Source organism: Oreochromis niloticus, linkage group LG12 (genome assembly GCF_001858045.2).
Source record: "Oreochromis niloticus isolate F11D_XX linkage group LG12, O_niloticus_UMD_NMBU, whole genome shotgun sequence".
NCBI classification, from domain to species: Eukaryota; Metazoa; Chordata; class Actinopteri; order Cichliformes; family Cichlidae; genus Oreochromis; species Oreochromis niloticus.
Window position 1 is genome coordinate 19,232,291 of NC_031977.2, and position 27,527 is coordinate 19,259,817.

General features: G+C 42.2%; 1 protein-coding gene across 1 annotated transcript; it reads right to left on the reverse strand.

The window, feature by feature from the left end:
- Positions 1-1,846: 1,846 nt before the first annotated feature.
- On the reverse strand, positions 1,847-24,582 carry hip1rb (huntingtin interacting protein 1 related b). Its single transcript, XM_003451623.5, has 32 exons — positions 24,055-24,582; positions 14,699-14,762; positions 13,620-13,762; positions 13,389-13,445; positions 12,643-12,723; positions 12,459-12,535; positions 12,199-12,260; positions 11,507-11,647; positions 11,353-11,410; positions 10,855-10,930; positions 10,534-10,701; positions 10,390-10,445; positions 10,222-10,294; positions 9,680-9,863; positions 9,494-9,582; positions 9,277-9,393; positions 8,863-8,964; positions 8,502-8,696; positions 7,502-7,649; positions 7,298-7,384; positions 7,081-7,188; positions 6,753-6,889; positions 5,900-6,010; positions 5,748-5,806; positions 5,568-5,598; positions 5,378-5,440; positions 5,151-5,251; positions 4,852-4,957; positions 3,743-3,866; positions 3,595-3,656; positions 3,198-3,440; positions 1,847-2,957 (listed from the first exon to the last, which is right to left on the reverse strand). The coding sequence occupies exons 1-32, from the start codon at positions 24,145-24,147 to the stop codon at positions 2,949-2,951; spliced, it is 3,225 nt and encodes a 1,074-aa protein (XP_003451671.1). The 5' UTR covers positions 24,148-24,582; the 3' UTR covers positions 1,847-2,948.
- Between the last annotated feature and the right edge of the window lie 2,945 nt (positions 24,583-27,527).

Consider the following 27,527-nt stretch of genomic DNA (forward strand, 5'->3'; position numbering starts at 1 on the left):
AAAGGGCCGGTGACTATTAGAAGTAAAATAATGTTGACGATACTTAGAGTCGTTTATGATGAACAGCAGTTCTTTGGGTGTTTAAAAAAATATGAGTGCTTATTTTTTTTAATCTCACGCTAAGTAAAAAATAGAGAAACGCATACTCCAATGTTCCAGTGGTTCAACGTGTGATTTAAAGACGCGGGTCATATTTATAACCGTCTGTGAAGGCAGCAATCCTCGTTGTCTCCAGGCCGAACTGCGCATGTCAAAATATCAGTAGCTCGTTACCTTTTATGCTCTTGATGTAGGCTCTAAAATATCCCGGCTGTACGTGGCGCCTTAGCGACAAGCAGCAAATAATAAGCAGTACAACAAAATACATAAAACAAATAAAAGTTAAATGAAAATATCTATTAAAATATACCCAGTGTCACTGACATATGTTGTGGTAACAATGCCTAGTTCATATGTTTCTATGTTCAGTGTTATTTTTTTTTAATTGTCTCAATTAGTCATTAATAATTTGAAAGCGATTATTATTATTATTATTATAGTAAATAACTAGGTAAGTTTTGCAAAATGCATATATATATATAATGCACAAAAGGATGCAATTAAAACGGTTCTTGTTAGAAATTTTCTTTTTGAACCTCTTCTTTGTGGTTTCAAACTCATGTGTATTGACATCGTTACAAATATCCATTATTCAATATTAAGCAGTGCGTGTTGAAGGTACTGTTTGTTTTATTGTATCTTTATTCAATGGAAAGACGTTTGAAGTACACAGATACAATAACCATTATCTAATAAGCCATTGAGATGGCAGTAACTCATTTACTCATGCAGACCTTCTGAAGTTTAAACTAAACATCAGATTGAGGAAGAAAGGTGATTTAAGCGATTTTAAACGTGGCATGGTTGTTGGTGGCAGAGGGGCTGGTCTGAGTATTTCAGAACCTGCTGGGATTTTCCTCCACACAACCATCTCAGTGTTATGCCATGGGCATGTGTGACTGCCAGTGGAAGTGGGTTTCTAGTGGTTTTTATCGATGTGACTGCCGATAGATGCAGCAGGATGAATTCTTAAGTGTACAGAAGTGTACTCTGATTCAGCCAAATATTAAAAACTGATTAGACACCACTGGACAGTCCAAAACAATAAGACCCAAACCACACTGATAAAGGAACCAAATTTTTTGTGAAGAGAAAGAAATCACCTGATAGACCAGCTTTTCAGTTATTACAACCAAAACCGAGGGCAAAGAGAGACCCACAAGCAGTAACTGATGGCGTCTGCAGTTATGGCCTAGCAGAGTGACACAAGGTAGGGAACACAGGATTTGATGACGTTGACGTGTATGGGTTCCACACTTCAGTCACTCCAAGTATTAAAAACGATCCATATTTGTTTGGGTGGGTTTGAGCCTCTAATAAAAAAAAATAAAAAAAATCAGTAAACCTTGCATCAAAGCTGAAAGTCTGGCGTTCAGTCATTCTGATTGATTCAAATACACTACAAAAGTTGTCTCTGTTCAACAAATTATGGACCCAACTGTATTTATAATATGCCATCTGCTGCTCTAGATTTGCCTCAGCTCATAATTCATAACCATAAACTAATGACTGCTGCATGTGTGGTCTGTGTTCATCTGTACGACCAAAGTAAAGGAAGACTGAAAGCTCCTGGTCTCCCATATTTACTAGCATTTCTAATCTCTTGGTTATTGGCAATAAAACTTCAGCTTTTCTGAATATATCAGCCTGACAAAAATAGTTATGATAAACAATCAGATGTCAAAAGATCACTGATGAAATCCCCTTAAAAGGATCTGTAATCTGAGAAAAAGAGGAAGAGACAATGCCACATTAAAATCAAACATTTATTGTTCATTCATGTTACAAGGAAAAAACCCACCAATATCTTTACTAAAATATATTAATAGATCTGAGCGTATAAAGACATTTCATACAGAGGAAAGAACAGAACCTGTAAGACCCTATAAGAAAAGGCTCCCAGAGGCAGCGAGGACTTCAACACCTTGATATCATACAATTACTAAAACCTAAATCTGCATATTCAGCCTGAAAGAAGCATTTGATAATTAAGGACACCTACAGCCAGTATGTGTGTGTGAGCACTACAGCATCTATTTGACATAATATCCAGGATCTCTACTAGTAAAGGGGCATTTAAAGACATGAGTGTAGATATAAATAATTTGCACACTCCTATACAGACTGTACGTCTCTACAGGTATCATTCAATGCATTGATACAGCACTATTCAAGGCCTCTGAGACAATCTTGTATTGTTGAGAAAGAAAGCAGTTTTGCACAGGACATGAATGGCGTCCATCGTGAAGGCAAAGCTCGGAGGTATGTTAAATTTTTGAAACGTGGACGCAAGCGATTCCCCCAGTTTTGTGTTTTTTTTAAACCCACCACACCACAAATATTATACAGTTTACACTGAGAAGACTGATGTGCTCTGTGACAAACATCCAAAACAGCGAAAAACAAAACCCAAAACAGAAAAGAAGATGATCAAATCTAACAATCCTACAAGTTCAAGATATGCTGTCGATTTGTGGTCAATGACAAGATTTGCATTTTAAAAAGCAGGAGTAGTGTTTAATGGTTTAAAGAGAAGAAAAAAAATACTTTAAATACAACCAAAAACTTTATCATTTACCTTTTGTTCTCGATGCCTAATATTAAAATTAAAATAAAAACAAAACAAATAAAAAAAAAGACATCAAACATCAGGCTTCTGATTCATTTTGGCAAGAAAAAAAAAAGAAAAGGAAAAACAAATAAAAGCAGGAAACGGAGACAATGAGAAGCAGGATCAGAGGATTGTCAGCATGCAACTTAAAGGACGTGCAGGTTCACAAAAAGGCCGTCTTCCTCCTCCTCAGTCCAACCATCCCTGTTAAGTGCTTCTTATTCTTCTACTCAAGCATCTATTTAAACTGCACCAAAGAGGGGAAAAAAAGAATAGTTGATATTCAGAAACAAGCCACATTTTCATTTTCTAAATCCAGCAACACCAAGTGGATCACATTTGATGTATGAGATTTTGAGCGCACCACATTCAATGAGATTTGTTTTCCTTGAAAAGCTGATGTATGACATGATAATATACCAATCAGACACATGCATCCCTACTGTGAGCAATAATCTGCAAAAAAAAATGACAAATTAAAACTCACACTGTATCCAAATTGATTTTTGGGTGGGATGTTGGGTTTCTGGGCCAGCGGAGGTTTCTTCACGAGACTGGGCTTTAAGGGTTTTGGTGACATGGTGACAGGATTGACCAGCGAGGTGGTTTCACCGTTCCCCTCGGCAAGCTGGTCCAGAGGAACTCCGGCTATCTCGTAGTGCTTCTTCCTGAGCTCGCCCAAGCGCAGACGCTCATTGTCTAGCATGCTCTCCAATTCTAACACTTTCACCTGAGGAGAGGGGAGAAAGAGTGAGTGAAAAGAGATTGAATCTGACTAAACTCGTTATGAAAAGTTCACAGAAATTTTGCTGAATGTGAGATTTCCACAGCCTCACAGTCAGTAAATATCAGGCGTGCATGCTTCAGTATGCCCCGTGACTAACCTGTGACTCCATTTCTTCTTTTTTCAGCTTAATTAGCGACATCCCAGAGAAGTCCATCGTATCTGCACATAAAAGGTGGGTGAAACAGCCATATTAGATCCTCATCAGAGTTTGTGATGGTCGGTTGCACACGTCAGACTCCACCCACCTTTGTCCTCCAGGTGCTCCTGGCCCGTCTTTGTCGAGGCCACCACGTTAGCTGCCATTTCGTTCACCTGGCGAGAAGCCTGCTGGAGTTTTGTCAGCTTCTTGCTGTGGCGATCTGCCTTAACCTGAGAGCACAGGAGAGTGTTGCATGAGACCAGATGACACTGTTTGAACTCTAAAGCCACAAAAGTCAGTATTTTGAATCCATCCATTTTCTAACACTTATCAGGGTCCAAGTTGTGCCATCTACACCTGCCACCTCCAACAGCTTCTCGAGAGGGACACCATGGTGTTCCCAAACCAGCTGAGATGCGCAATCTTTCCATCATGTGCCTGCCCCATGACCTCCCTCTGCAGGACATGCCCAAAACACTACAGTGGCTCTACTCTGAGTCTGTATTAGATGAACTTCTTCTCCTACTATGGCTGATGAAGCCTGTGGGGTTTATGTGCCAGAGTGATGCCAGGATGCTCCAAGGCAAACTGGTTCAGGGTGAGGGGCTTGATAAAGATTCAGAAAACTTCCATGTTACTAAAAATAAATAAAATTAACCTCCCGCCCAGGACAGGTTTACTTTTACCATTTTCCCATGCTGGAGTCAGGCCTGGGGTAGGGCACTACGGTCCACCCTTAGCCCACAGGTCCCACCTTCCCAACACCTGTAGGAGGTGCTGCTACATCTCCTGAGAGGAACTTCTTGATTTTAGAAACAAGAACCCAGGCCTGCAAAAAATAATCTGCCAGATTCATTGTGTTTAACATCAATTAGCCCCAGTTCTAGCAACTGTTCAATGTGGGGTCCTTCACTTAAAGTCAATAAGGCCCTCTAAAGCCACTAAAGGAATAAACAGCAAGTCTAGTCTAAATTCAGTTTTATGCGGTAATATTGTTAATGTAAAATCTTTTTTTTGGGGGGGGGGCTTTTTTGGCTTTACTTCATAAGGACAGTAGAGACTGTCAGGAAAGCAGAGGGAGAGAGAGAGGGGAAGACATGTGGATTCGAGCCTGGACCGGCCGCTCTTAGCCATGCCGCATATGATCGCCTGTTCATCCTACTGAGCTAAACTGGGGCCCTAATATAAAATCTTTAACCTTTGTGTACATCTTACCTTTGAAGCCGCCACCAGCTGCGCCGTGCTTGCAGCAATCTCATGAGAGCAGACGATCAGCTCCTCATATTTTCCCGTGTGCAGCACCACCTTATCAGCAGACTCTCTGTGAGAAATCGGGCAAACACACGACATTAATGCTTCAGCTTATGACAGGCTACACTTCCTGTTAAAAGGTCTTAAATGGATACTCAGAACAGCTGTGGATGCACTTCCTTTTGCCCAAACGGTGCAGACCATTTGCTTGAAATAAGAATCATCATTAATTTCAGATGCAAAGAAATTCAGTGAGAACTTACACCATCTCCGTGGCTCCCCATCCCACCGCCTTGGCAGCAGAGATGAGTCCCTCTGTCCAGCGAGAGTTTTTGGCATAGAACTCCCTAATGGTGGCTGCGCCCTTCACAAGAAAAACACCAGCACAGTTAGCCGATATTTCTGAATGGAACAGAGCGGCCCACTCTCATTTCAGAAACACAAAACAAGATGCCACTTTTGGATTCAAAGTGAGAACAGTGTGACTCACCCGCCCACCCTCGACAATCTCCTTTTGCAAGTCGGTGGATGCTATGACCAGCATGCGGATGGCCTGGGGGAGGCGGAGGAGGAGGATAAAAGCACAGAATAAGACTAAAGGAAGGTAAATGTTTAGTTGACTGGATTATTCAAGAAAAGAAGTGTAGTACATATGGTAATGAAAGATTAAAGCACAGTACCTTCATCAGGTCTGTGCAGCTAAAGAGGATCCTGTAAGAAAGTGGGGGGTTGGGGGTATAGAGAGTTAAATGGCTTTGGTCTTTAATAAACATGGTGATACTGATAAGAAAAAAATATGATCTGAAGATGATACATCTTCTTATAAGATTGCGTTTAATGAAAAAACAGGATAAACAAACCTTTCATTGACTTCCAGTTTAACTCCTGTGGTGTCTTTTCGTGCCTGATTCATCATTTCCTAAATGTACAGGGAAAAAAAAATTTAGTACACTGCAGAGTGTAAGTCAGTTCTTCACAGATAACATTAACATCTTCAAGTTAGAGTACTTACGTCGATCCTGCGGACTGCCTCCTCAATAGCTGCAGATGTTGCAGCCATCTCCTTGTCGACCAGGTCTCCCAGCTCCTCCTGACGAACGTCCAAGCCCTTTGGCCGCAGCTCCTGGAAGGTACAAGCGGAATCGTTTGGAAAATAAGTCAATAAGACCAGAAATAATATTTTGTTTAAACCTACACTGGCGAAAACTGGAGCCTGAAGTAGAGCTCAGTGGTAACGTGTATGGTTGGTTATATGGCTAATAAGGAGTATAACTGAATAACTCTAAGTGTTCCCAAAGAAGCCAGGTGAAAACTGAAAAGATTACCACGTCTAAATAAAACCCCCCAAAATATTATGTATTATATGATCATACCACAGACTGGATTTAAATGATCATAAAAAATGTTTAAAATCTTTCAGATTCAGGAGTTGGCTGGTTGACCTTCTTGTGGAAGTCCGTTTTTTAGAGTGTTAAATAGTTCATGTATCAATAATCCACCTGAGTTTTCTACATTCACTCTGCCTTTAAACTCAGATTGCTGACGTACATCTTTACCACTTCCTGTTTTTACCTCAAACATGAAGATGGATCATTTAACAGTGTAAACATTGTAAAGTGGCCTCATCCTCTGGCTTATAGGAATGATGCGGTATGATAGCAAACTGACATGGTGTACAATATTAGGGCAAAGCAGTAATATTTTTTTAAATGTCTGCAGTTGTGCCCACAAGCAGCACGCTCTATGGCAGCTTCCCGTGCTGTTCATATCTCAGATGGTGAACCAAAAGGCTCTTCAGGCTCAGTTAAATAGTTCCTCAAAGCTTTTGAGTACATCCTTCCCATTAAATATATGTTTTCCCTCACCTGACCCAGGTGTAGGATCTTCTGTATGATTATGCGAATGGTGGCTGGGTCTGCCTTCTGTAGTGTGGCCTTGGACTTCATCTCCCTCAAGAACAGCAGACTCTGAGTGCCGCAGCTTCGGCAGTTCTCCGTCAGTTCTGCGGGGCGTTGGAGATTATTCATCAGTCATACTTTTGCATCGTTTATGCACCAACTAGCTCAATTCTAACATGTACTTAAGGATTAAAGGCTTGCACCTCAACATATGGTGTGGACAATAAACACATTGTACTAAAAAAAAAAAAAAAAAAAAAAAAGCTAAGAAAATAGCCAAGAAAATATTCCTTACTGTCGGCATGGTCAGTGGGTGCCATGTGTGCAGTAGCGCTGCCGTTAACAATTGTGTCCGCGGTCAAGTGAGAGAACTGGGTCAGAGATCTCAGCAGCGTGCCAGCATCTGGTTACAAGATCAGACAGTGAGAGGGCAGCAGGCCATATCAACGAGGATTACCGAGCAGCCATGAGGTCAGCAGGACCGAGCCAAATCGGAAGCGGAGAGAACTCACCGCTCATGTTTCTCAGATAATCTGCATGGCCCCTTTTCACTTTGTCGATGGAGCCAAGTGCAGCCTCCGCCCGACTTATGAGGTAATCTGTTTGGAGGACAGCAAAAGATTAGAGGCCCCTTAATCTCTGAAACAGACATATCAATATTTATGCATGTGGTCAACAAACTCTGCTATTTTAATTTTTGAGCACAGGAATCGGACCTGGAGAGCTGGTGCAGCGTATATGGAGGGGATCATCCAGCTTGGCAATAGCGTCTTGGATGATGGTCTCAGCTTCTGTTATAGTTCCCTGCAGCAGTGCAAACTGCTCCTCCAGAAGCTTCTGCTTCATCATCTCCTCCTGACTTGTCTACATTTATACACACACAGATTTACATACAGGTTTATGGCACTATTAAAATATATAAAGCATGCTGTTGGAGAGCTAGATGTAAATGTCTGTGTACAGCCACAGTGTTTTAGTTACTTTCAGAAATAATAGTTCAAAAAGGCAGCAGATGTCGTCTTTATTACATCAGGATTTCTTTATATTCACATTTAATTTAGCATCTTTTTCATTGCTTTAACTTTGTGCTGACTTTACCTTACATTTACTTTACTCACCATGACTGGTCCAATTATTGTCTCTCTGCTGTATTTTATCTTCTGAGCATCAGCCTATAGCTCACCTGTCTGTACTTTTGCTCAGATTTTAGAGACTTTATAAGTAGAATGTTTTTGTGATATTCATACTCTTGTTACATCAAAAGGCTAGAGACCGGGTGGCACTCTCTGCTCACAATGGAAAAATAAATGCTCCCAAACGGTCTGAGGAGTGGTTGTTGGAGGTTTCTGGCTATTGCTAGGTGAATTTAGTCTGTCGCATTGCTGCTATTATTTGGTTGCCACTGTTGCAGCAGCAATAGGGAAAAAGCAAAAACCTTTACTGCGGTAGAATTAGATAATTAGATGGTCAAACTTTTATCCAGCAGCTTGTAAGGCATGATGTGTTAAAATTCTATAACTGTATAGAAAACCAAGGCTATTTCAAAACCTCAAATCTCCAGGTGTGCAGGTGTAAATGTAACCATATAGTACAAATACAATGGACTGACTGCTGCATTTCTGGGACATTTATTTATGATCCGGGTTGCTTTTGCAAACAGGTTTAAAATAGCACTCTGCAGAGACTGCTGAGCTTGACTCTTGTGTCCTGACTGACCTTCTCCTTCAGTTTTCCCTGCAGCTCTCCCAGCTCCCTGCTGGTCTTATCTCGCTCCTGCTGAAGCGACGACTGCTGCAGCTGCGCAGTCTGCCGCAGTGATGACAGCTCAGCCTCCTTCTCGCTCACAGACCGCATCAGACGCTCCTTCTCCGCCTGCAGAGCTGTCATCGAGCTGTTCATGTGCTCCGACGTCTGGCAAAAGAGAGAGCAGTGAGCAGAGCCCTGACAGGCAGATGGCTCCAAGTGTTGGAGGAAAAGTCCAGGCGGTAACGTGCAGCACGCCTCCAGCCTCCAGACAGAACTGACGATTAAATCGAGATGAGTTAGCTAGACGCCATGAAGGTTACCGCATGCTCACCTTCTCGCTGCTCTGCAGGGTCGCCTTGATACGGGTCACTTCTGCCATCTTCTCCTCCAGCTCTCTCTTCACCCTCTCCACCTCAAACCTCTGCTCTTCCATCTACAGTGACGGAAAACAGCATTAATCTTCTAAACGCGTAACTAGGGCTAACCTTGGTGTCTCTTTTCTGCTCCGGGTGGTTTCATTTTAGGCCTGCTTCCAGAACAGAATGACTGTGCATTAGAAGTTAGTGAAGGTTATTTCTGCCTGTACGACTTACTGGGGCTCGCCATGGGGGAAAACAAAAAACAAAAAACACAGAACCCATTCTAAGGTCACCTAACCACATCTTTATTCATATATACTGAGGTGTTAAAACTCCTCAACATGGGAGGTCATCTTTATGGGGAAAACAGCAAAAACACCACCAACCTTCATGTCAGCTTCCTGCTTTACCCGATCCATCTCGAAGGTCAGCTGCTGTTTGGTTCTCTCTACTTCCTCCTGGGTCTGCTGGGTTACTGACAGCATCTTCACAGTGTCTGCACTCTGTCAGCACATTAACACACTTAACGTTACAACCCACAGCCAGACGCTGACATCTAATTTAAAGCCAGCACCTCTGGACTGGTCTGCGGTCTGTCTGTACCTTCCGAAGCAGCTCAGCATGGCTGGCCACCAGCTCTGTGTGCTTCTCCTTCAGCTTATTGTACCGCTGTTCAGTGGCTTGAGCCCTTTCTGTACAGACAAGACCAAGGAGAAAGATTTTTTTTTTTTTTAGTTTTCGTTCATGATTGCAGCCTCTCTGTATGAGAGTGTTAACTGTGACTCTCACTTTCAGCCTCGATGAAGGTGGTCTGTAAGCTCTCGTGTTCAGTGTTGCGGCGGCGAGTCGCTTCGAGCTCCATGCGCAGCTGTTCATTTTCCACCAGGGCTCGTTGTTTCTGTGCACGCTGTTCTTCCAGCTCTGCCTCCAAACTGTTGATCTGGGATTTGAGCTGCGTGATGTAACGCTGAGCCTACAGAAGGAAAAAGAGACATGAGCATGTTTACATTAAAAAAAAAAAAGTCTCAATGCCTATTATATGTGAGAATCTTCATCCACTCCATCGCATGTATTTATATTTATATCAGTTTGTGCCAGCTAATCTCCTCTTCCAGACTTTTTGCATGAAAGGTGAAGTTGATCTGCAACTCATTCAGAAGCTACTTGCCACATTCTACATGTCAGAAGAAGTATTCACATCCTCCCAACACATGACCCAGATTCTTTCGCACAGAGCTAACCAAGCCCTGTACTGTCAAACACAGACAGACGCACACACACAAAACTGTTTAAGTCCATGCAACAGGCCATTCAGTCTCAACAGCTCTTACCTCGCCTTTCACCCTCTCCAGCTCTGCTCTCAACAGCTCGAGTTCCCGCTTAAGGGTTTCAATCTGGAGGTCCCTGCCGGACAGAAAAGAGTCACATTCAACGAAACTCCCGACACCAAATAATCAATGAAACAATGAAGGCGCACAGTTAAAAACAGACTAGCTCACCTGTCGTCAAAGCCTCCATTTGGAGGTCCGAAGGTTTGATCAAATATGTCCACTTGCTGAAAGCGGGAATCAGTAAATGTAACAGACAGCTCACACAGCAGTATGGTAACACCTGAGTACTTGAGTGGTGGTGGCATGCCTTACCTGGGGCTGAGCCTGTACGCTGGAGGTCGTGAAGCTGTCGACCTCGATGAGCGGCTCCGGCTCGTCATCGTCATCATCCTGCATCTCCGGTTCATCCTCATTGGGGATGACCACCACTGGCTTCACGTGTTTCGCCAGTGAGGCTGCATGCAGGAAGTTAGGCGGGGACTAAGAAGAGAAGACATCAAATTTTATTTACAGATTTCTGGAAATTTCAGACCGCAGATGTCAGTAGGGGGTCTGTGATGAAGGTGTTGACGCCCCAAAATGGAGGCGGTCACTATCATCATCCTGCCTCCCCTCTTCCCCCAGCGTTCTTACTTCAGGCAGCTTGGGGATCTGGATGAGTCTCTTGAAGAAGATCATCTCTCTGGCTCTATTGAAGAAGTTCTTAAGCCTGGAGGACAAAAGAAAAACAAGCTTAACTTTAATAGTCACCTCATATTTACACACAATAATGTAGCACAAAAACAAACAGACATGTGCTGCACATACTCTGCAGGCTCCATTCTCTTCTTACATTTGATCACTTTGTGCTTTATAAATAGCTTTGATTTTGTGACTTTGTTACTCGACTGTGACAATGAATGTAATCTGTGACAAATAAACCCTGGAGAGCTCCCTCTGAACCTTATGGCTACTGAACATAACATACATGCGTCTGTGTCACCACCTGACACAACAAAGGGCGGGGGGGATGGGATGCATTTGCATTAGTTCAAAGAGCTGCGGCGACTGGGAGCGGCAAGATTAAGTTGCAAGCTTCCACAGGTATTAAAAACTTAATGCAGTCACCCTTCTTTACTCATAGCCACCTACTTGTGGAACTGGTCGTGGAAACGATCACGATGTCCTTGCAAAGTATCCGCAGGGAGACCTAAAATTGATGAAATGGTCCAAGCATGAAAATCATTAAAGTCACAGAACATTAAAAGACATTTGATTAATGATGGGTAATAATAATCGTCCTTACAGGCGTGCAGCTTGAACAGCAACTTGACGGCAAAGTGGTAGAGGTGACTGCAGTCCTGGATGACCTGGATCAGCGGAGCCAGGCGACACTGGCTTGATGTGAGAGTCGTCATGGCGAGGGACGAGTTGAGCTGTCGAAGCACTGATAGAGAAGGGAAAAAAAAAAAAAAAAAGAAATTGCTACTTAAATATTTGGCTGCATTTTATTTTGAAAATTCCTGAGTTGGATGTGCTGCATTATATTTTTCCTGGATATGACTCAAAGTCTATTGCGGGCAACCACATTTTGTTTACAGCAAAATTCTGTTTACGGTGTTGAGACGTGTTGCCGGACCTCCACCCTGCAGGGACTGGGAGGATCATACCATTACTGCTAAACTGGAGGAAGTTGCTTAATGTCTTCTAATTGCAAGCATTTCCTCACAAGTAAAAAACAAGAAAAAAAAAACAAAAAAAAAAAACAATGGCGAGTTAAAACTGAGCCAAGAGTAACTGAATCCACTTCATGGAGAAAACAAACTGCAGCCTGTGAAAACAGGAAGACTGAGAGCTGCTGACAATCCTTTTTTGAAAGGCTCTTAGCTTTTGTGCATTAATAGATAATGTCAGCAGGCAGCAGCTCTCAACCTCGACTCAGGTTACACCTCCTTGGAAGGACAGAGGGGAGGAAAGGTGGGACGAGTTTGTTTTCACCTGTCTCGGCCAGCCGCAGCTCTGCGTCCATGTAATCAAACACTTCCACAGAGAGCTGGAACCTGCAGGAGAGAAGTTGATACCTTTGTTAGACTGAAAAGGACGCCCACTCAAACTACGACCCTGCGAAATGACACAGCAATCAGGCATGTCTGTTTATTTTATTAACAAATGCAGGTGACAGCAGTATAAAACTGAGGAAAACAAGGATTTAAGGCTACAAAGGCACCTAAAGGTCCCTTTAATATTATGAGACTCACACATTATTAATGTCTGTTCCTGCAGCGCGCTCCAGCCCTTCATCTGAGATCTCCAGGTTTGCTGGGATATCTGCATGCTGCAATGAGGTGCAGTTTTATGAGATTTTAGCTCCAGGTGTAATGCAAATGTTGTTGAATTATCCATTCACATAAAGTGCATGTAAAACATGAGTGATGCATTTACCTTTGCATGAAACTTCAGTTTTATGCAGAGCAGCTTCGAGTAGAGAGTCACCAGCTGTCCGTATCTGTCGTGGAGGTTGCCCTGAAAACCCCAAGGAGTGAGAAGAGCATGGGTTAACCGGGCGAGACGCATTTTTGAGTTAATTCATCATTAAAAGAGCCAAATGTTGACTGAACAATGCAGCAGCTATAAAATATTCAGAGAGAGGCCAGTGCTTTTGTTTCACTTTAGAATCAGAATACTTTATTAATCCCTAAAGAAATTATGTAGAAAGGAAATTATAAGGAAATTAGCCATCTGTAGGGTAGACCGGCTGGCTAAAACGCTGGTACAAGAAAGCAAAAGTGTAACAATTGATGGCTGTTTAATGATGAAAGAGCTTCAGGGTGTCAAAAGCAGATTTCAGGTTGCATCATTTCTACCAGACAGAACAATTTGTAGATGCTATTAGCACAAGGGCTTGCCACAGCCTGTATTAATTTGGCATTTCTTATTTATGCCCCATAAGAAATCACGATTTGTTTCTCCTCCCTGTACTGAATCAATTTTGTTTTTTTGTTTTTTAAACCTTGTTAGGTGAATGTGTAAACCACTAAACTATTTAACAACACTAGATGAGCAAGTTTAAAAGGGAAAAAAAAACTTCATAAAACGGACTCAATCGGCCTTTTTAAAAAACCAAAAAACAACAAAACTCTATAAAATTATGATTAGTTTCTGAACTATAATGAGATCCAAGGACTCACCCATATTTCTCCAATTTCAACCAGGGAGCTGTAATGTCTCATGCAGTCTTGTAGAACCTGTGAAGATAACAGGCTGAATGAATAAAAACTAAAACTTCATGTACAAAATTTTACTTTGTCGTAGAAATTATTCAAATAGTCACAGGTTTTAAAATTTTGCCTTAATTGAACTCCAGCGTCTGGCGCTTTAGGTAGTAACAGAAATGCAGAGGAGGGTACTTGGTGCCTTACATTGCGGTGCCCGTCTCGCAGGATTTTGTGCAGCACGTGGCAGAACTTCCAGCAAAGGATGGAGCTGTTGGGAAAAGTGAAGCCCAGAGCGTAGGACCAGAAGGTGAAGGCTCCCTTCTCCCTGTGAGTGCCCAAGATGATTCCTGTTGTCGTCTTCATTAAGGAAGCAAAAACCATCGCAGCACTGTGCCATTTAAAAACCCATTTATTTATTTCTGGTAAGCATTAAAGACACAACGATGAGTAAAATGACCCGCTCGCCTTGCATGTTAAGAAATAAACCGGTTTATTTTTGTTGAATTTATTTACTATTCCTAATAATCGGTTACAGCAATGTCTGACTTTTACATCCAAAACTGCTGTAGTAGATTTCCTGTTTTAGCCAATCTGAAAGTAGAATCACCAATCCTATTTGCAAGATATGTGACGACTTTTAAATGCAAGCAAGTGGTCGGTCATTTAGAAACATTAGATGTGTGTCTCAGAGGCAAAACAGCTGAGCAAATTCAACTTGAGTCAGATCACATCACGCACCTCTCCCCTCATGTTCCTGCAGCATATTTAAAATCTGTTTCTGTGGCCTTGTTTTGCTTCTAATAACATGGTTTCCAGCGTTATGATAGATCTGAATCAGCTCTATCTGGGATCATTACTCACTAATGGATAGCCACAAAAAGTCTCTCTGTGCCGGTTATGCTCAACATGAGCTCAGCTCACAACACGATGACTAAAACATCAAATGAAAAACAAAGCTTGAACAATCACAGAAATATCGCAGCCTTTTCCTGACCTTCCTGCTATTCAGGGGTTCCAACCTGCTCCTTGACCAGAAGCGTGACCGGATCACTCGACTTCTTAAATGGCTTCTCTAATTTGCTGTGCCTCATAAAAGTGACATGCCATCTCATATTTTCTAGAGTGTTTGCTAAATCAGGTGGTGTTTAATGCTTCTGTTGTCCATCAATGTCTCTTTTTATTTCTTTTTCTTTTTTAAAATTTTCTGTAGAGGTGGTAACTACCACGTCAAGCCTGCGTGCATGCAAACAAGTCATTTTGTGGAGATTTATCATTGAGGATACGTCGTGCATGTTTCTCCTTCACAGGTATCTCAGTGGAATTGATGGCTTTGCTGATGCTGCTGAGCTGAAAGAAGCAGAGAGAGGTTGTTAGAGCCTGAACGTCTTGATTCTCCACCCACACAAACATCAGTTCCATTTGCAGGACTTACAATAGACATAAACATCATGCATTACACCTTAACCGGGAAGCAAAACAAATGATAACCAGTTGCACGGCATTGACTGGAATCAGAGGAACAGTGACTGCACTGTGTACACAGTAATGTACTGATGGATTTGTGGCTCTCCTCTTTTGATTAGACTAATTTCAACCCAACCCGCTGATTACAATGAACTAAATTTAGCTCACAATTTGACAAAGGTCATAAAAGTGCATCAGTATGACTGCACCTCATGAACTTTCCCTTTGTTTTTAGTGTGATCTCATTTTTAATAAGATAATCCACGTTTAATGTTTCTGTGCCACCCGAGTGAGACAACAAAACCACTTAACTTTATCACCGCTTTTCTGTGGGAGCTCAGATCAGAAGAGACCAACCCCACATGGAAAGATAATGTCTGCCATTACCCCGCTGATGAGGTGCGTCAGAGAGTCGGAGTGTCATCAGATTTACGGGACACAAAGCGAGCTGATCTAGAACCTGCTCAGCAGGTAAAGCGAGCACCGCTGACAAAGGAGCAGGAAGGGAAAAACACACGGAAACACAGACGGGATTCTGTGTGTCCTGCTGGAGATTTAAGTATTTTAAGTCAATCACGGGGAGAACACACAACCACTCAGTGCAATCATCATCACCTCCAGGTCTCGACAGTGGTTTCTGGATCATTTTCAAAGCAGTGATAAAAATATTTCTCAATGGGCTTCATTTAAACATCATATTCTTATGCATTTTATTTTTTTTACAATTAATCCCATCTGCAAATAAATTGGCTCTCTTAAAGTGACATTTATTATGATCAAAGCCCTATTAAACAATTTCTTTAACATGAGAGCTTAACCAAGGAAAAGACAGAGCTGTGTGGATAAGTTTACTTTTCCCCCTTTCCCCCCCACAGTGTGAGACGTGTGCTCAGCTGCTGTTTCGTGGTACATTGCCACTCACATAAAAGCATTTTTTCCCACGCTATCCAGTTACTGAAATGAGCACAGAAAGCCATGGTCAAGGCTTTGCAAAAGTACAAGTTATGTAAACAAAACGGGCACAAGCCCAGCCTGGATGAAGCTCAATGTTGTGAACTATATGATTTCCAGAAAAGCTTTTGTAAAAACAAATGAACAAAAACTGCAATCTGACAAGACGTTACAAATGTGTCTGTAGGTGGAGCACGAAAATGCTTTACAGCAGAGCCAAGTAGAAGTAGCATCTTTGATAAAAATCACTGCTGACCATTGCATTTCCTTTCGGGAACAGGAAAGATTGAAATCTCTCATAACGACTGCATCGTGATCAAAGCAGAGTCTAGACAGCACAATTACACTGGACCAACTGTGATGCCAGTCATCGCTAAATTTAGGCTCTGAGGTGGTCCTGATACGAGTCAGCTCAGTGTTGGGATATGCATGTGAGAAACACAATGAGGAAAGGGGGGGAAAAAAAAGGACACAAACATTAATTTCCAGACTAGTGTCCCACTGACGTGTCGCAATCAACCACACCTGCTTGTTTCTGTCAGAACATGCAAGCTCGCTGCAGGTTAGTGAAGTGGAGCAAACTGGAAAAATACACAATAGCTGTGAGGAATTTAAGATCTGGGAGGTAATTTGGACAAACATAAAAGAACACAAATATAATGCAAAGACACATCATCTTGTTTACTTGATTGGCCTGTTCAGTACCATCGAGTCCTCCTGTGCATTTCTGTCTCCTTTTCCAATGCAGGTTTTGAATTTAATCACTGAGAGAATAATTTAAGGACTCACACATGTCAGCAACTTCCTGGATGGAGACTGCAGAAACTTAATATGGATATGAGGTAATGTAACAAGTGGATAAACTTGCCTATGAAAAAAAAAAGCCTGACGACAACATAGAGTGCGAACACAGGACAGTGGTACGAAGGTCTTGGGTTCAGGAACAAGTCTGAGGCCTTTCTGTGTTGAGTTTGTTTCCCCCACAGCCTAGAAACATGCTTGGTGTTAGGTTTACTGGTGATTCTAACCATCCATAGATCTGGATGGTTGTATGTGTAATTCCTGCAACAGATCTGCACCCCGTCCAGGGTGTGCCTACGCCGTGCTCTGTATCGGCTCCAGCCCCACTGCAACCCTTGAATGGATAACCAGAGGAAAATGGATGCATGGCTAAAGTGAAACTGAGTGTTAAAACAACAATGTCCACTGCAGCCACTATCTGTACTTTTCTTACTTTTCCTGAACTGTGCTGTCCCTCTATTCTCTGCTCTGGCCCACTTGTCAACCAGTCAGCATTCGACCGACACGCAGCATCATCCACATCAAGCAAGTTGCAGTTGGGTTTTTAGATAACTGCATGTTCGCAATGGTTGAAAACCGCTCTTAATAGACAAATACTGCAACACTGCAAACTGACTACTTCAGTACCATAAACTAAGCTTTGGGAAGTGGCTGTGACCTTTGCCAGATCAAGCATGTTCATCCATCTGCTGTTCTAACCCAGGAGGAAATAAGGAAGCAGCCGAAGGTAACGTTATCCTTCAGCTTTATTGTTATCATTACGGAACCAGCAAGCAGCTACAGCTAATAAAAGATCATGTTAGTGTTATGAGTCCTGTCTGTAATGTTATAATAGAAGGTGTTCATTTAACGAAAATTAATTTTCTCTAAAATCAATCTAATTTCTCTAAAAACAGTCTAAATTACCAAAGTGAATTCTATTTGATCAGGAATGAAAATATTAAGCCCAGTCACCGAACACAGGACAACCTGCTTTGTTTTTTGAATGCGCGCCCACACACAGAGAGACGGGCAGAGACGGGCAGAGAGACGGGCAGACCTTACAGTTATGATAATTATTTTTTCTCTCTGTCAATCAACTTTAAAAACCTGCTTAATTTTTTGTCTCTGTAAAAATAGTACCAAGTATTTCCCTGAGTATCTGTATCGAGCTTAAAATTCTAGCATTATCACTGGTCCCCATCACATCACAGCTGTTGAATCCCACCACATTTGTATGATTTTAGGAGGTCGGCTTTAGAATGAGTACATTGTACAAGAGAAAAATTGGACACGCAGCTCAGGCACGTTCAATCACACCCTCCCTTTCATTACAAATTACCTCTCCTGATAGTAAAGTGTTTTAAAAACAAACATGTGACCAGAATATAGAGCAGAAGCTTAAAATAAAAGCCTTGATAAGACCCCGGTTGTCTAAAACACTGAGCTGGAAAGTCCACACCACAGAAACATTTATGTTTTAAACCATAATCACGTATCAGTGGCAGCTCTGCTTTATCCAACAAAACATTATGAAAGCTCCTTTAATCTGAAGGTCGCCACCTCGCTGATCCATGCACACAACCTCCAGAAGAAGCATGGTCACACACAGGGGCTACTGTGGGTGAAGACTGAGGTTCAGAGTTAGAGAAGGGGTGTAGTAGTTAACAGGAGACCCTCCCTTCCCACAAGCTTCTGACGCAAATTAACCACGAGTCCCTCGTTTACACGGTGCGAGTGTGGCTGTCTGTGCGACAATGAGGGGCTTGTTGGAGGAGGAAGGCCGTCAGCTGGGGTAGAAGATTGGGTTGGATGGGGGCCACGCTCTGGCACACAGAGCCTGGCACAGAGGCCTCAACAGATGGCTGCTGAGCAGCGAGGCTGCAGGGAGACTCTCATAGTACATTCAGAAAGGCTGACTGTCAGAAAACAGCGAGACAGCCAACAGGGCAAGCACATGCTTTATACAGTTAAAAAAAAAAAATGATAGAAGTACATTAAATGATTTACAGCCACAATCTTTACTGCAGCACTTTCTAAGCTGTAACAGGTTAGTACCAGTATACACACACTCGTAAATGCCTTAGGCAAGGAACAGGTGCTGGTTTGGCCCACAGGGGTCAAACTAGCAACCCTTCACAAACAACTAACAGTTATATATATGAAAAAAAAAAAAAGTGTATATATATATATATATATATATATATATATTTTTAGCTGCTTACTTGTTGGGTCTGCACAAATCCAAAACATTAATGAAATCAAATATCAAAATGCACATTTTTACTTTGAAAAGGTCCAACAAGAGATGGTTCGGACTCCCAAAAAAAAAAAAAAAAAAAAATCAGATAAATCATTAATAAAAATTGCATCTGGTAATTTCTGCTCATCTGTTAGTCAACTGCAGCTCTTGTTAGTCAGCTTCTCCAGCTACCTGCATTTAAATTACTTTTATTTTAGTCCAATTTTCTTATTTAAACTGCGAGCGAGAGCTCCTTGTTTGTAAAGCTCTGCCTCTACCCACAGCACTAGGTCTCACTATCTAGCCTCACATCAGCCTACACCAAACGCTGCTACACAGTGATGCCATTTCCTTATGGCACGGTCAAGTCAGATGAAATCCAAACTTCCTACTAACACAGCCATTCAGTCCGAGAGCTCCAAACATGCCGACACAGTTTCCTGGAGGCTGGTTGAGATGTGGTTAAACCCTCTGACCAGCAGAGAGGAGAAGTGAGAGGGAGGAAAAGCCTGGACTAATCCCCGAGGCCTGCCATAAGGTCTGCTGCCAGCTAGCATTACTACACAGTGCACACCCCAAGCACACAGCTTTAATACCTCCAACCTCATTACGTCTGAGCTTACCTGGTCGTCTCTGGCTTTCAGCAGCGTGTCCATGTGCTTGGACATCGTGGTTTAGATGAGAGTGCGTGAAGTTAACCAAGTCAAAGCATCAACACGACACCAGAACTGTTACACACTGGACTCAATGCCCTAAGGCACGAGCACTTATTGCTGGTTCTTATCAGCTTAATTCAACAGAGTGCTGCTGAGGATCTGGCTGACAAGGTCAAGCGCAGACGTGAACAGCTCACGTCTCTTAGCTGAGGTTATCTGCAGGTAGAGTTAATGGTAACAAATCACATGACTGGCATACCAAAAAGTGAAACCAGGGTCAAAAATCAACCAAAGAATTGGAGAATCAAAGATTTCAGTGATTTTAAATATCCGCTCAGATCAAATGGCCTTTTTCTTTTGGTGTTTTATTAACATCTTTTGTTATCTTGTTTTATGACTGACTCCTTCTGCTTCTCCCACATCAACACAGGCAATAAATCTAACAGTACTCCACATCATGTGTCTTATTGTGTCCTAACAGAAACGATTTACAGGGAGCAAAAGAAACACCATATCTGAAACAACCTCCCAACTCAAAAGCGAACATGAGGTTCATTTGATTTTTACCAAAGTTATAATCCCTCAGATCTGGTTTATAATTCACTATTAATGCATGAAAGTGGGAAATAAATGGTGGTATTACCAAATGTAACTGTACTGTCGGTCATGGAATCACCAACCCAAACAGCAGCATCAGTATGTGGTCCCCACCCACCTACTCTTCAAATCCTCAGTTTCAGAGGTGCAGCCAATCAGAAGACAAGCCTGCTTAAAGGAAGTAGGGAAAGAGCTTAGGAGGATGAACTAAGAAGCAGTACTCCATCCGATGTAGAGGAAATGAGTCTGAAATCCTCACACTCTTTAGAGGAAGCTCATTTCCACCACTTCTATCTGCACTCTCCTTCTTTTAGTCACTACGCAGAGCTCGTGGCCGTAGGTGAAGCTTGAACTGATAAAGCAACAGCTTTGCTCATCTTTCTCTTCACTACAGACCCGGCGCAGCATCAGTCTCCTACATCCTTCTTTCCTTCCTCATGAAGACAACTCCAAGATACTTAAACTCCTCTGCCTGGAGAAGAAACTAATTTCCAACCTGGAGTGTGCATGCCACTCATTTCAAGCTAGGAGCCACGACCTCAGACACTGAGGTGCCAACTTTAACCCCAGCTACTTCACACTGGACACCACCCGAGTGCAAGCTGTAGGTCATTGCTCAATGAAGCCAACAGAACCGCATCATCTGCAAACAGCAGAGAGGATACCACCGAACCCGACTGAAGCTCCACAGCTGCGCCTAGAAATTCTCTCTATAAGAATTTTGAAGCCAACTGGTGACAAAGGGGCAGGCCTGGCTAACACCTACCACAGGAATGAGTATCACTTGTACACCTCCACAGGGAGGCTGAGGAATGTGAGCCCCAAACAGAAAGAAGGTCGACTTTAATGAATCTATCACCACAAAGTCCTTCAATAAGTCTACAAGTGGAGCAAACATGAATAGTAACAGCTACAAGGAAAACAAAAAGCCAGTAAGGCTCATATTTAGTTATCTTTAACAGGACTGGATGAAGTGGAGAACATGCATAAAAAAAAAAACTTTAAAAAAAAGAAGTATGATGACAGTGTAGATGAATGAACTTCGAGTGAACAAAAGGGAAGAGAAGCTGCAGATATGGAGATCACTGGGTCATGACTCAGTTTTACATCTAACTGAATTATCTTTATTGCATTAAAGTAGCAACAAAACATATGCTGTTCGCTGAGCTCGGCCGGTAGCTCGTGATTCACATGCCGTTTATTAATATTAGTAGCTGTGGAACATAAATATAATGAAACCATGGCTCAAACATCTCAGCGCCAAACCATGACAGCAGGATTATCGCTGGCCTGTTGTGAGTGAAAATATAAGGATGTCGCAGGCACCACGAGGGCTTGTTATGTAAAAATAAAGAATGTGCGCATTCTGCATCAAAGTCACTTCTTGTAATAGATTTTCAGGACAGACAAACAAGGCTGGAACTACTAAGGACCTAAAAAACTCAAACTCTAATTCACAGGTCACTGCATGTTATTAAAGTGTAAACAGCTAACCAAAAACCTTTTCATTCTCTCTACTCCCACTCAGTAGCTGAATTTGCCCTTTCCTACTCCCATCCCCCCTTTACCCTCTCCCTCTCTCTCTCATGGGCGCTTACTCAGGCAACAGGAGTGAGGGAAAGCAAACAGTACATTGCGCACACAAACACACAGGGCGCTGTGCAAGACTGTTCACCTTGGTACCGAGGTCGACATGAAAAGCCGAGACAGGAGGACAGAGAGAGAGTGGAAGTTTAAAAAAAATAAAAAGCAGCACCAGAGTAGCTTCAGTCTCTCAGCTCTCCCTGCTACATGCAGCAGTCTCTTTAACATAACAGGATTAAATTAAAAGAACACATTTAAGCAACACTATGCAACATTTAAAGCAACACAGGCTGTATAAATTGTATGCAATTAGCACACTATTTGAGACAAGAGTCCAGATTCCTCATTCTGCCAGGAGTTCATTTGCATTTTGCCTGGGCACGTTTGACAATGCAGCCGGAAATTTGCTCAACCGCTGCTTTAATTTTATTTATTTGTTTAACCTTTATTTTACCAGGAAAATAAAACTCTGGAGATTATAAAAAAAAAAAAAAATCTCTCACAAGAGTGGCCAAGCCAAGACAAACAGCAGTACAATCAACAGCGTACACACTGAGGAAGAAGTACACAAACTAACTACACTAAAACACAGCTGGTGAAAAAAACCCCAAAAACAATAAAATAAAGAATTTATAAACATCAGCGGCAATAAAGTCAGTCATCAATAAAAGTCATTGGCTTATACCTCATTTCTGATATGAGACAAGCTTTAAGGGTTGTAATAAATCTCCGTGCACCAGCATATGTAAGCATTGTGAAGATGTGCATGTAAATATCACCATCACTATAATCCAGCAAAGACATAAAGGTTAAGGCAATAAAAAGAACAGAATGGACTTAATGGTGAAATAAAGTTTCTCACTAGTTGCTGAATGTGAGATGTAAAAGAGAGACAGTGTCAATTATAATTCTTAAGTGCTTGTATTGAGATACTAACTCAGTTTCAGAGCCCTGAACTGTATGATCCTACTAAAGACTGTTTATACATAAAATAAATAACAGTGGCCCTCGACGCGAACCCTGTGGCACTCCTCTAGTCATATTAAGTAACCTGGAAATGACTCCTCCTACCTGCACACACTGAAACCATCCAGCAGCTTTTCTTTCTGAGGACCCCGCATTGAAGTCTTTGCGTTAAGAGTTTATGATCCCCACTGTGCCAAATCCCTTGACTAGACCTGATTATGCTGAGAATTTGAGCAGCTCCCTGAAACCCATATTTTACGTGCAATGCATCGTTTGACACAAAGGAACATAAACTACAAGTCTGACAACAATGCCTAGTTTTGAAAGCAAAGCCACACCTGCTTTTTGCCATTTGCTGTTCTGATCAATGACGCTAAACACGCACGGCAGTAAGGCTATATTTATTTATTTTACTATAATTAAGCAGCCCAGAGGACAGAGCCACAGTAGTCTGAGAACCTGAGCTCCACCTCGCTACACGTGCGTCAAAAGCAAATAAAACACTGAGTAAAACACACGCCCAGCGGAGGAAACGCTCCACTCAGTTCAGATAAAATAGGGCTGTAAGCCTGACCCGCCGGACAGCTGTTTGTTTAGTTACTCAACTCGCTTCGGCTCTTGTGTATCTGTGTTCTCCACCTGAAAATGTAGCCCCAGTGTCTCCAGGGCTTTAGCCAGTAACACGCTGAATACACCAGTGCCCGGGTTAGCTCTTCGCCATGTATGGAACAGTGCAGTGGAGTAAGGCGCAGAAACCACAAAGCACCTGTTGTGTGAGCAATGAGGCCAGCCTTCATTCCTTCACTGCACACATTCAAAAGAAACTGAGGTGTTGTTGAAGGATAGTTTGTCAAAAGGGTCTATTTTTCATGTTTTCAAAAAAAAAAAAACAACCAACAACCAAACGAAAAGTGGAGGTGGTTTAGAAAAAAGAAAAAAAAACGGGGAGGGAGATGCCTGTACTGGGGGAAAAGTGGCCAAACCGGAAGGACTAGATGAGCATGATACCGGGATACCAATGGACCGACTTCAGTGCGCAATGGCACTTTCAGTTTTTCATCATTGTGTTTAAATAGTCAAACCTACAGCGCAATGCCAAAGAGTTTGTCCTTATTTTCAGCTCTCAATGTTCCAGTGTTGGCCATATAGTCCGACACACACACACCTAGAGGGGGCATCCCTCATGGGGCCTTTCAGTGGCCATTGGTAAAGCTGCGACGGCTTCTGGGCAGTTAATTCACTCATTAAACATTTAATTTGGGGACAGGGATTGTGGCCTATCCGGTAGATATTCACTCATCCTCTAAAGCCACAGCAGGCCTGAATAAAACCCAGGTTTACCGTCCATCCCACAGCGGGCATTAACCCGTCGTTTCCCGGTGTCTTCCTGCATATTTACCTGCTGCTTGTCAAAATGATCCCTCTCCGCGCCGAGCCTGACCTCAGTCCGCTTGGATTTCACCCGTGTGGGTACATGACTTAAGCTGCTCATCCTCTAGTTTTCACTTCTTTAATTTTTACGATGATGGCTTTATTAAGAAACAGTCACTCCCCCTCTTTACGCAAAAAAAATCACCAAAAACGTCCAAATGAAAGCGAAGTGCAGCAGCGGTCTCCTCTTCTATGTAGACTGCGAGCTGTGAGCGGGGGTGCCACGGTCATCTCCAGGCTGCCGCTTCATTACTGTGATGCATCACGGCTGAAGGAGGAAACGCTAATGCGAGCAAATGCGGTGAGTTTGCCTCGCGTTACGTGGACAGATCCTCCCCCTAAGGTGGAGGAAATCATCTGCGCGTCCTCCGCCGCTAAAGTCATCCTCCCACATGCAGGTCGTTTTCTTTTCTTTTCTTTATTCCAGCTGTAATGATTACGGCGCAGGTTTCACGTCGACTCTTCCCTTAAGATTGCCAAGTATGCGTTTTTGGCTCTTGCTGTTTTTGAGAGCCTGCCTCTCGCTCTCAGCCTCGGCACGGTGACGCCATTTCAATGACATCCAAGCCCATGAGGATTATTTCTAAATTATCTTTTAATCCCGAGAATGCGTCTGATTTTTTTAAGCAATCCAGCTGGGAGGACATAAAACAGGAAATTACAGTCAGATTAAGATGTGTTTTTGTAGATGCACATTCATATTTGCGGAATAAATTATTCCACAAATCAAATTAAATAAAACAAAACTGTTGGGCTTGTATAAGCAGGGTAGGTGTGAACCACCCACTTTCTAAGGTACACCAGTGTAAGTCAAATATTTAATCAGACAATCACATGACAACAACTCGGTGCATTCAGGCATGTAGACACACACTGAGCATCAGAATGGGGAAGGAAAAAGATTTAAGTGACCTTAAATGTGGCGTGATTGTTGGTGCCACACAGGTTTATCTGAGTATTTGAGTATTTCAGAAACCACTGATCTACTGTGATTTTTCCACACTGCCATCTCTAGGGCTTACACTGAGAAAATATCTAATGAACAGAAGTTTTCTGCGTGAAAATGTCTTGTTGATATGAAAGGCCAAACTGCTTTGAGCTCTTGGGAAGGAAAAGTATCTCAAATAACCGCAGTCGGCAGAAGAGCATCTCTGAATGCACAACATGTCAAACCTCGAAGCAGATGAGCTACAGCAGCAGAAGACCGCACTGGGTGCGTCTCCCATCAGCTAAGAACAGGAAACTACAATTCGCACGTGCTCACTAAAATTGGAAAAATGTTGCCTGGTCAGATGAGTCTAGATTGTTCCTGTAACATTAAAATGAGGAATTAGAAGTTTGAGTCCAACAGAGCACCTTTAGGATGAAAGAAATCCGCTGCAGCTGTGTGATGCTGTCATGTCAACATGGATCAAAATCTCTGAGGAATGTTTCCAGCACCATGTTGAATCTGTGCCATGAAGAATTAAGACAGCTCTGAAAGCAAAAGGGGTCCAACCCAGTACTAACGTAACACACACAGTTCATTTAAAATAACAATAGTTTAGTCTTTTAAGATCTGATTAAACGCAGGTTACAATTCATTTCCACTTCATGACTACAGAATGTTCTGTATGCGTGAAATCACTGCTCTTCACTTTGAGTCTCAGGTGTATTAAACTACAGCAGATCAACAAACTAATGTGTTTCCTCCTGTTCTCGTCACTCTCACTCACTCCAGTGTTCTTATTTCTCTTTATAATTAAGTAATTAAGTGGTCTGTCCCTAATACTTACTCCCTTATAGATTAATCAGTGATAGCAAGGTTGTCACCTTCCACACCAGTCCCAGTTTCTAATGTTGCCCACTCCTGAGTTATAGGGTGTTGTGTCACATGCCTCTCCTGACTTAACTCCCTGTGGTTGGCAGACAGGTATGAGGAAAAACCTGATTTTTGTTTGTCTCAGTCACCATGATGTCTTCAATCTTTTATCATTTCACAGTTTCAGACAAAATCTTCAGCAACAGATCAGTTCAGACAATCAAGACACAATAAAAATCTGAACCAGTCAGACATGCAAAGCATTCTAATGTTGTATGTTTTGTCTGTGAAGGTTCTCAGTTGTATGTTTTGTTTACGCTGAGTTGTGCTGAGCACTATAAGTCCCGGTTTAAGCCGCCGATGCCGTTTCTTGATCTGTTGGATGTTCAATTTCTCATCAGTCGACCACCACCAAGATATTCTCTATGACAGCAGACTGACCCTTCAGTTTCCCTTTCTTATGTATATTTTTAGGATCTGCTCACATCTCAGTGTTGCTCAATGTTGTCAGACTGGAATTTCATGTTCACTCTGCTGGGTGGAGTAGGACACATGATGTCTTATTCCCAGCTATGCAGTAAAAGAAACACAGAGGCCGATGGGACAACAGGAGATGGGAGACAAAAAGCTTCGCAAGCCATACTGGCTTTTTCACATTTTTTCTCCCGGGTGTAAACTCTGCACACACTGACGATATCTGAACTGACGAGCTGCAAGTCACATCCATGGATAATTACTGCGTGACATCTGTATGAAAGAATTCTGAGTAATGCACTGACATGACCGATGACTTATGTGTGAATAATTATATGAACTCTGGTGAAGGAAAGATGGGACAACTGATGGTAACTGTGCATGCCTCTATAAAGCACATTATATACAACAGAAAAGATAGTAATCATTAATAAAATTCTTATTAATAGTTCCTCACACAACATTTCTTGTGCATCAAAGAAACACTCTTCAGATGATGTAGTCTCTAAAACATGTACAGTTGCAGTCAGAGGTATTAATACACTCATCACGGTCAAGATTGTTGTGGTAATTTTGTTTTTTTCAAGATTTCTTTGAACAGTATTTGAAAGGGTTGTACAGCATCTTTAATGACTAAGAAAAGAATTGGGTGTAAAACTTTAAATTATTTGTAATTTTCTTTAATCCACACAGGGTCAAAGGATACATAGAGGGTCAGACATATACATAAAACCCCACTAATATATAGTTAAATGTCCCTAAACAAGCTGCACTTCGACTAGACACTTTTGGTAGCCAACAAGAAGCCTCTGGGATAATTCTGCTGCAAACTTGAATTCTCTTCTTTGCAGAATCGGTGGGGTTCCATTAAATGAGTGGATTTGATGGCACAGAGCCTTTTAAGCACAGTCTACAAATTTTCCATAGGGTTGAGGTTGGGGCTTTGGAAAGGTCATTCCAGAAGTTTGCTGTTAGCCTGCTTTATCTATTCCAAAACCAGTTTTGATGTGCATTGGGATCATTGTCCTGTCTGAACCAGTTGTGTTCAAGTTTTAACCAAGTTTTGTACAATGTACCAGTATGTTGTACAAAGCAAAACAGCTCCGGAGCACGATGCTGCCACCACCACACTTGACAGCTGATACAATGTTCTCAGACTTGAAAGC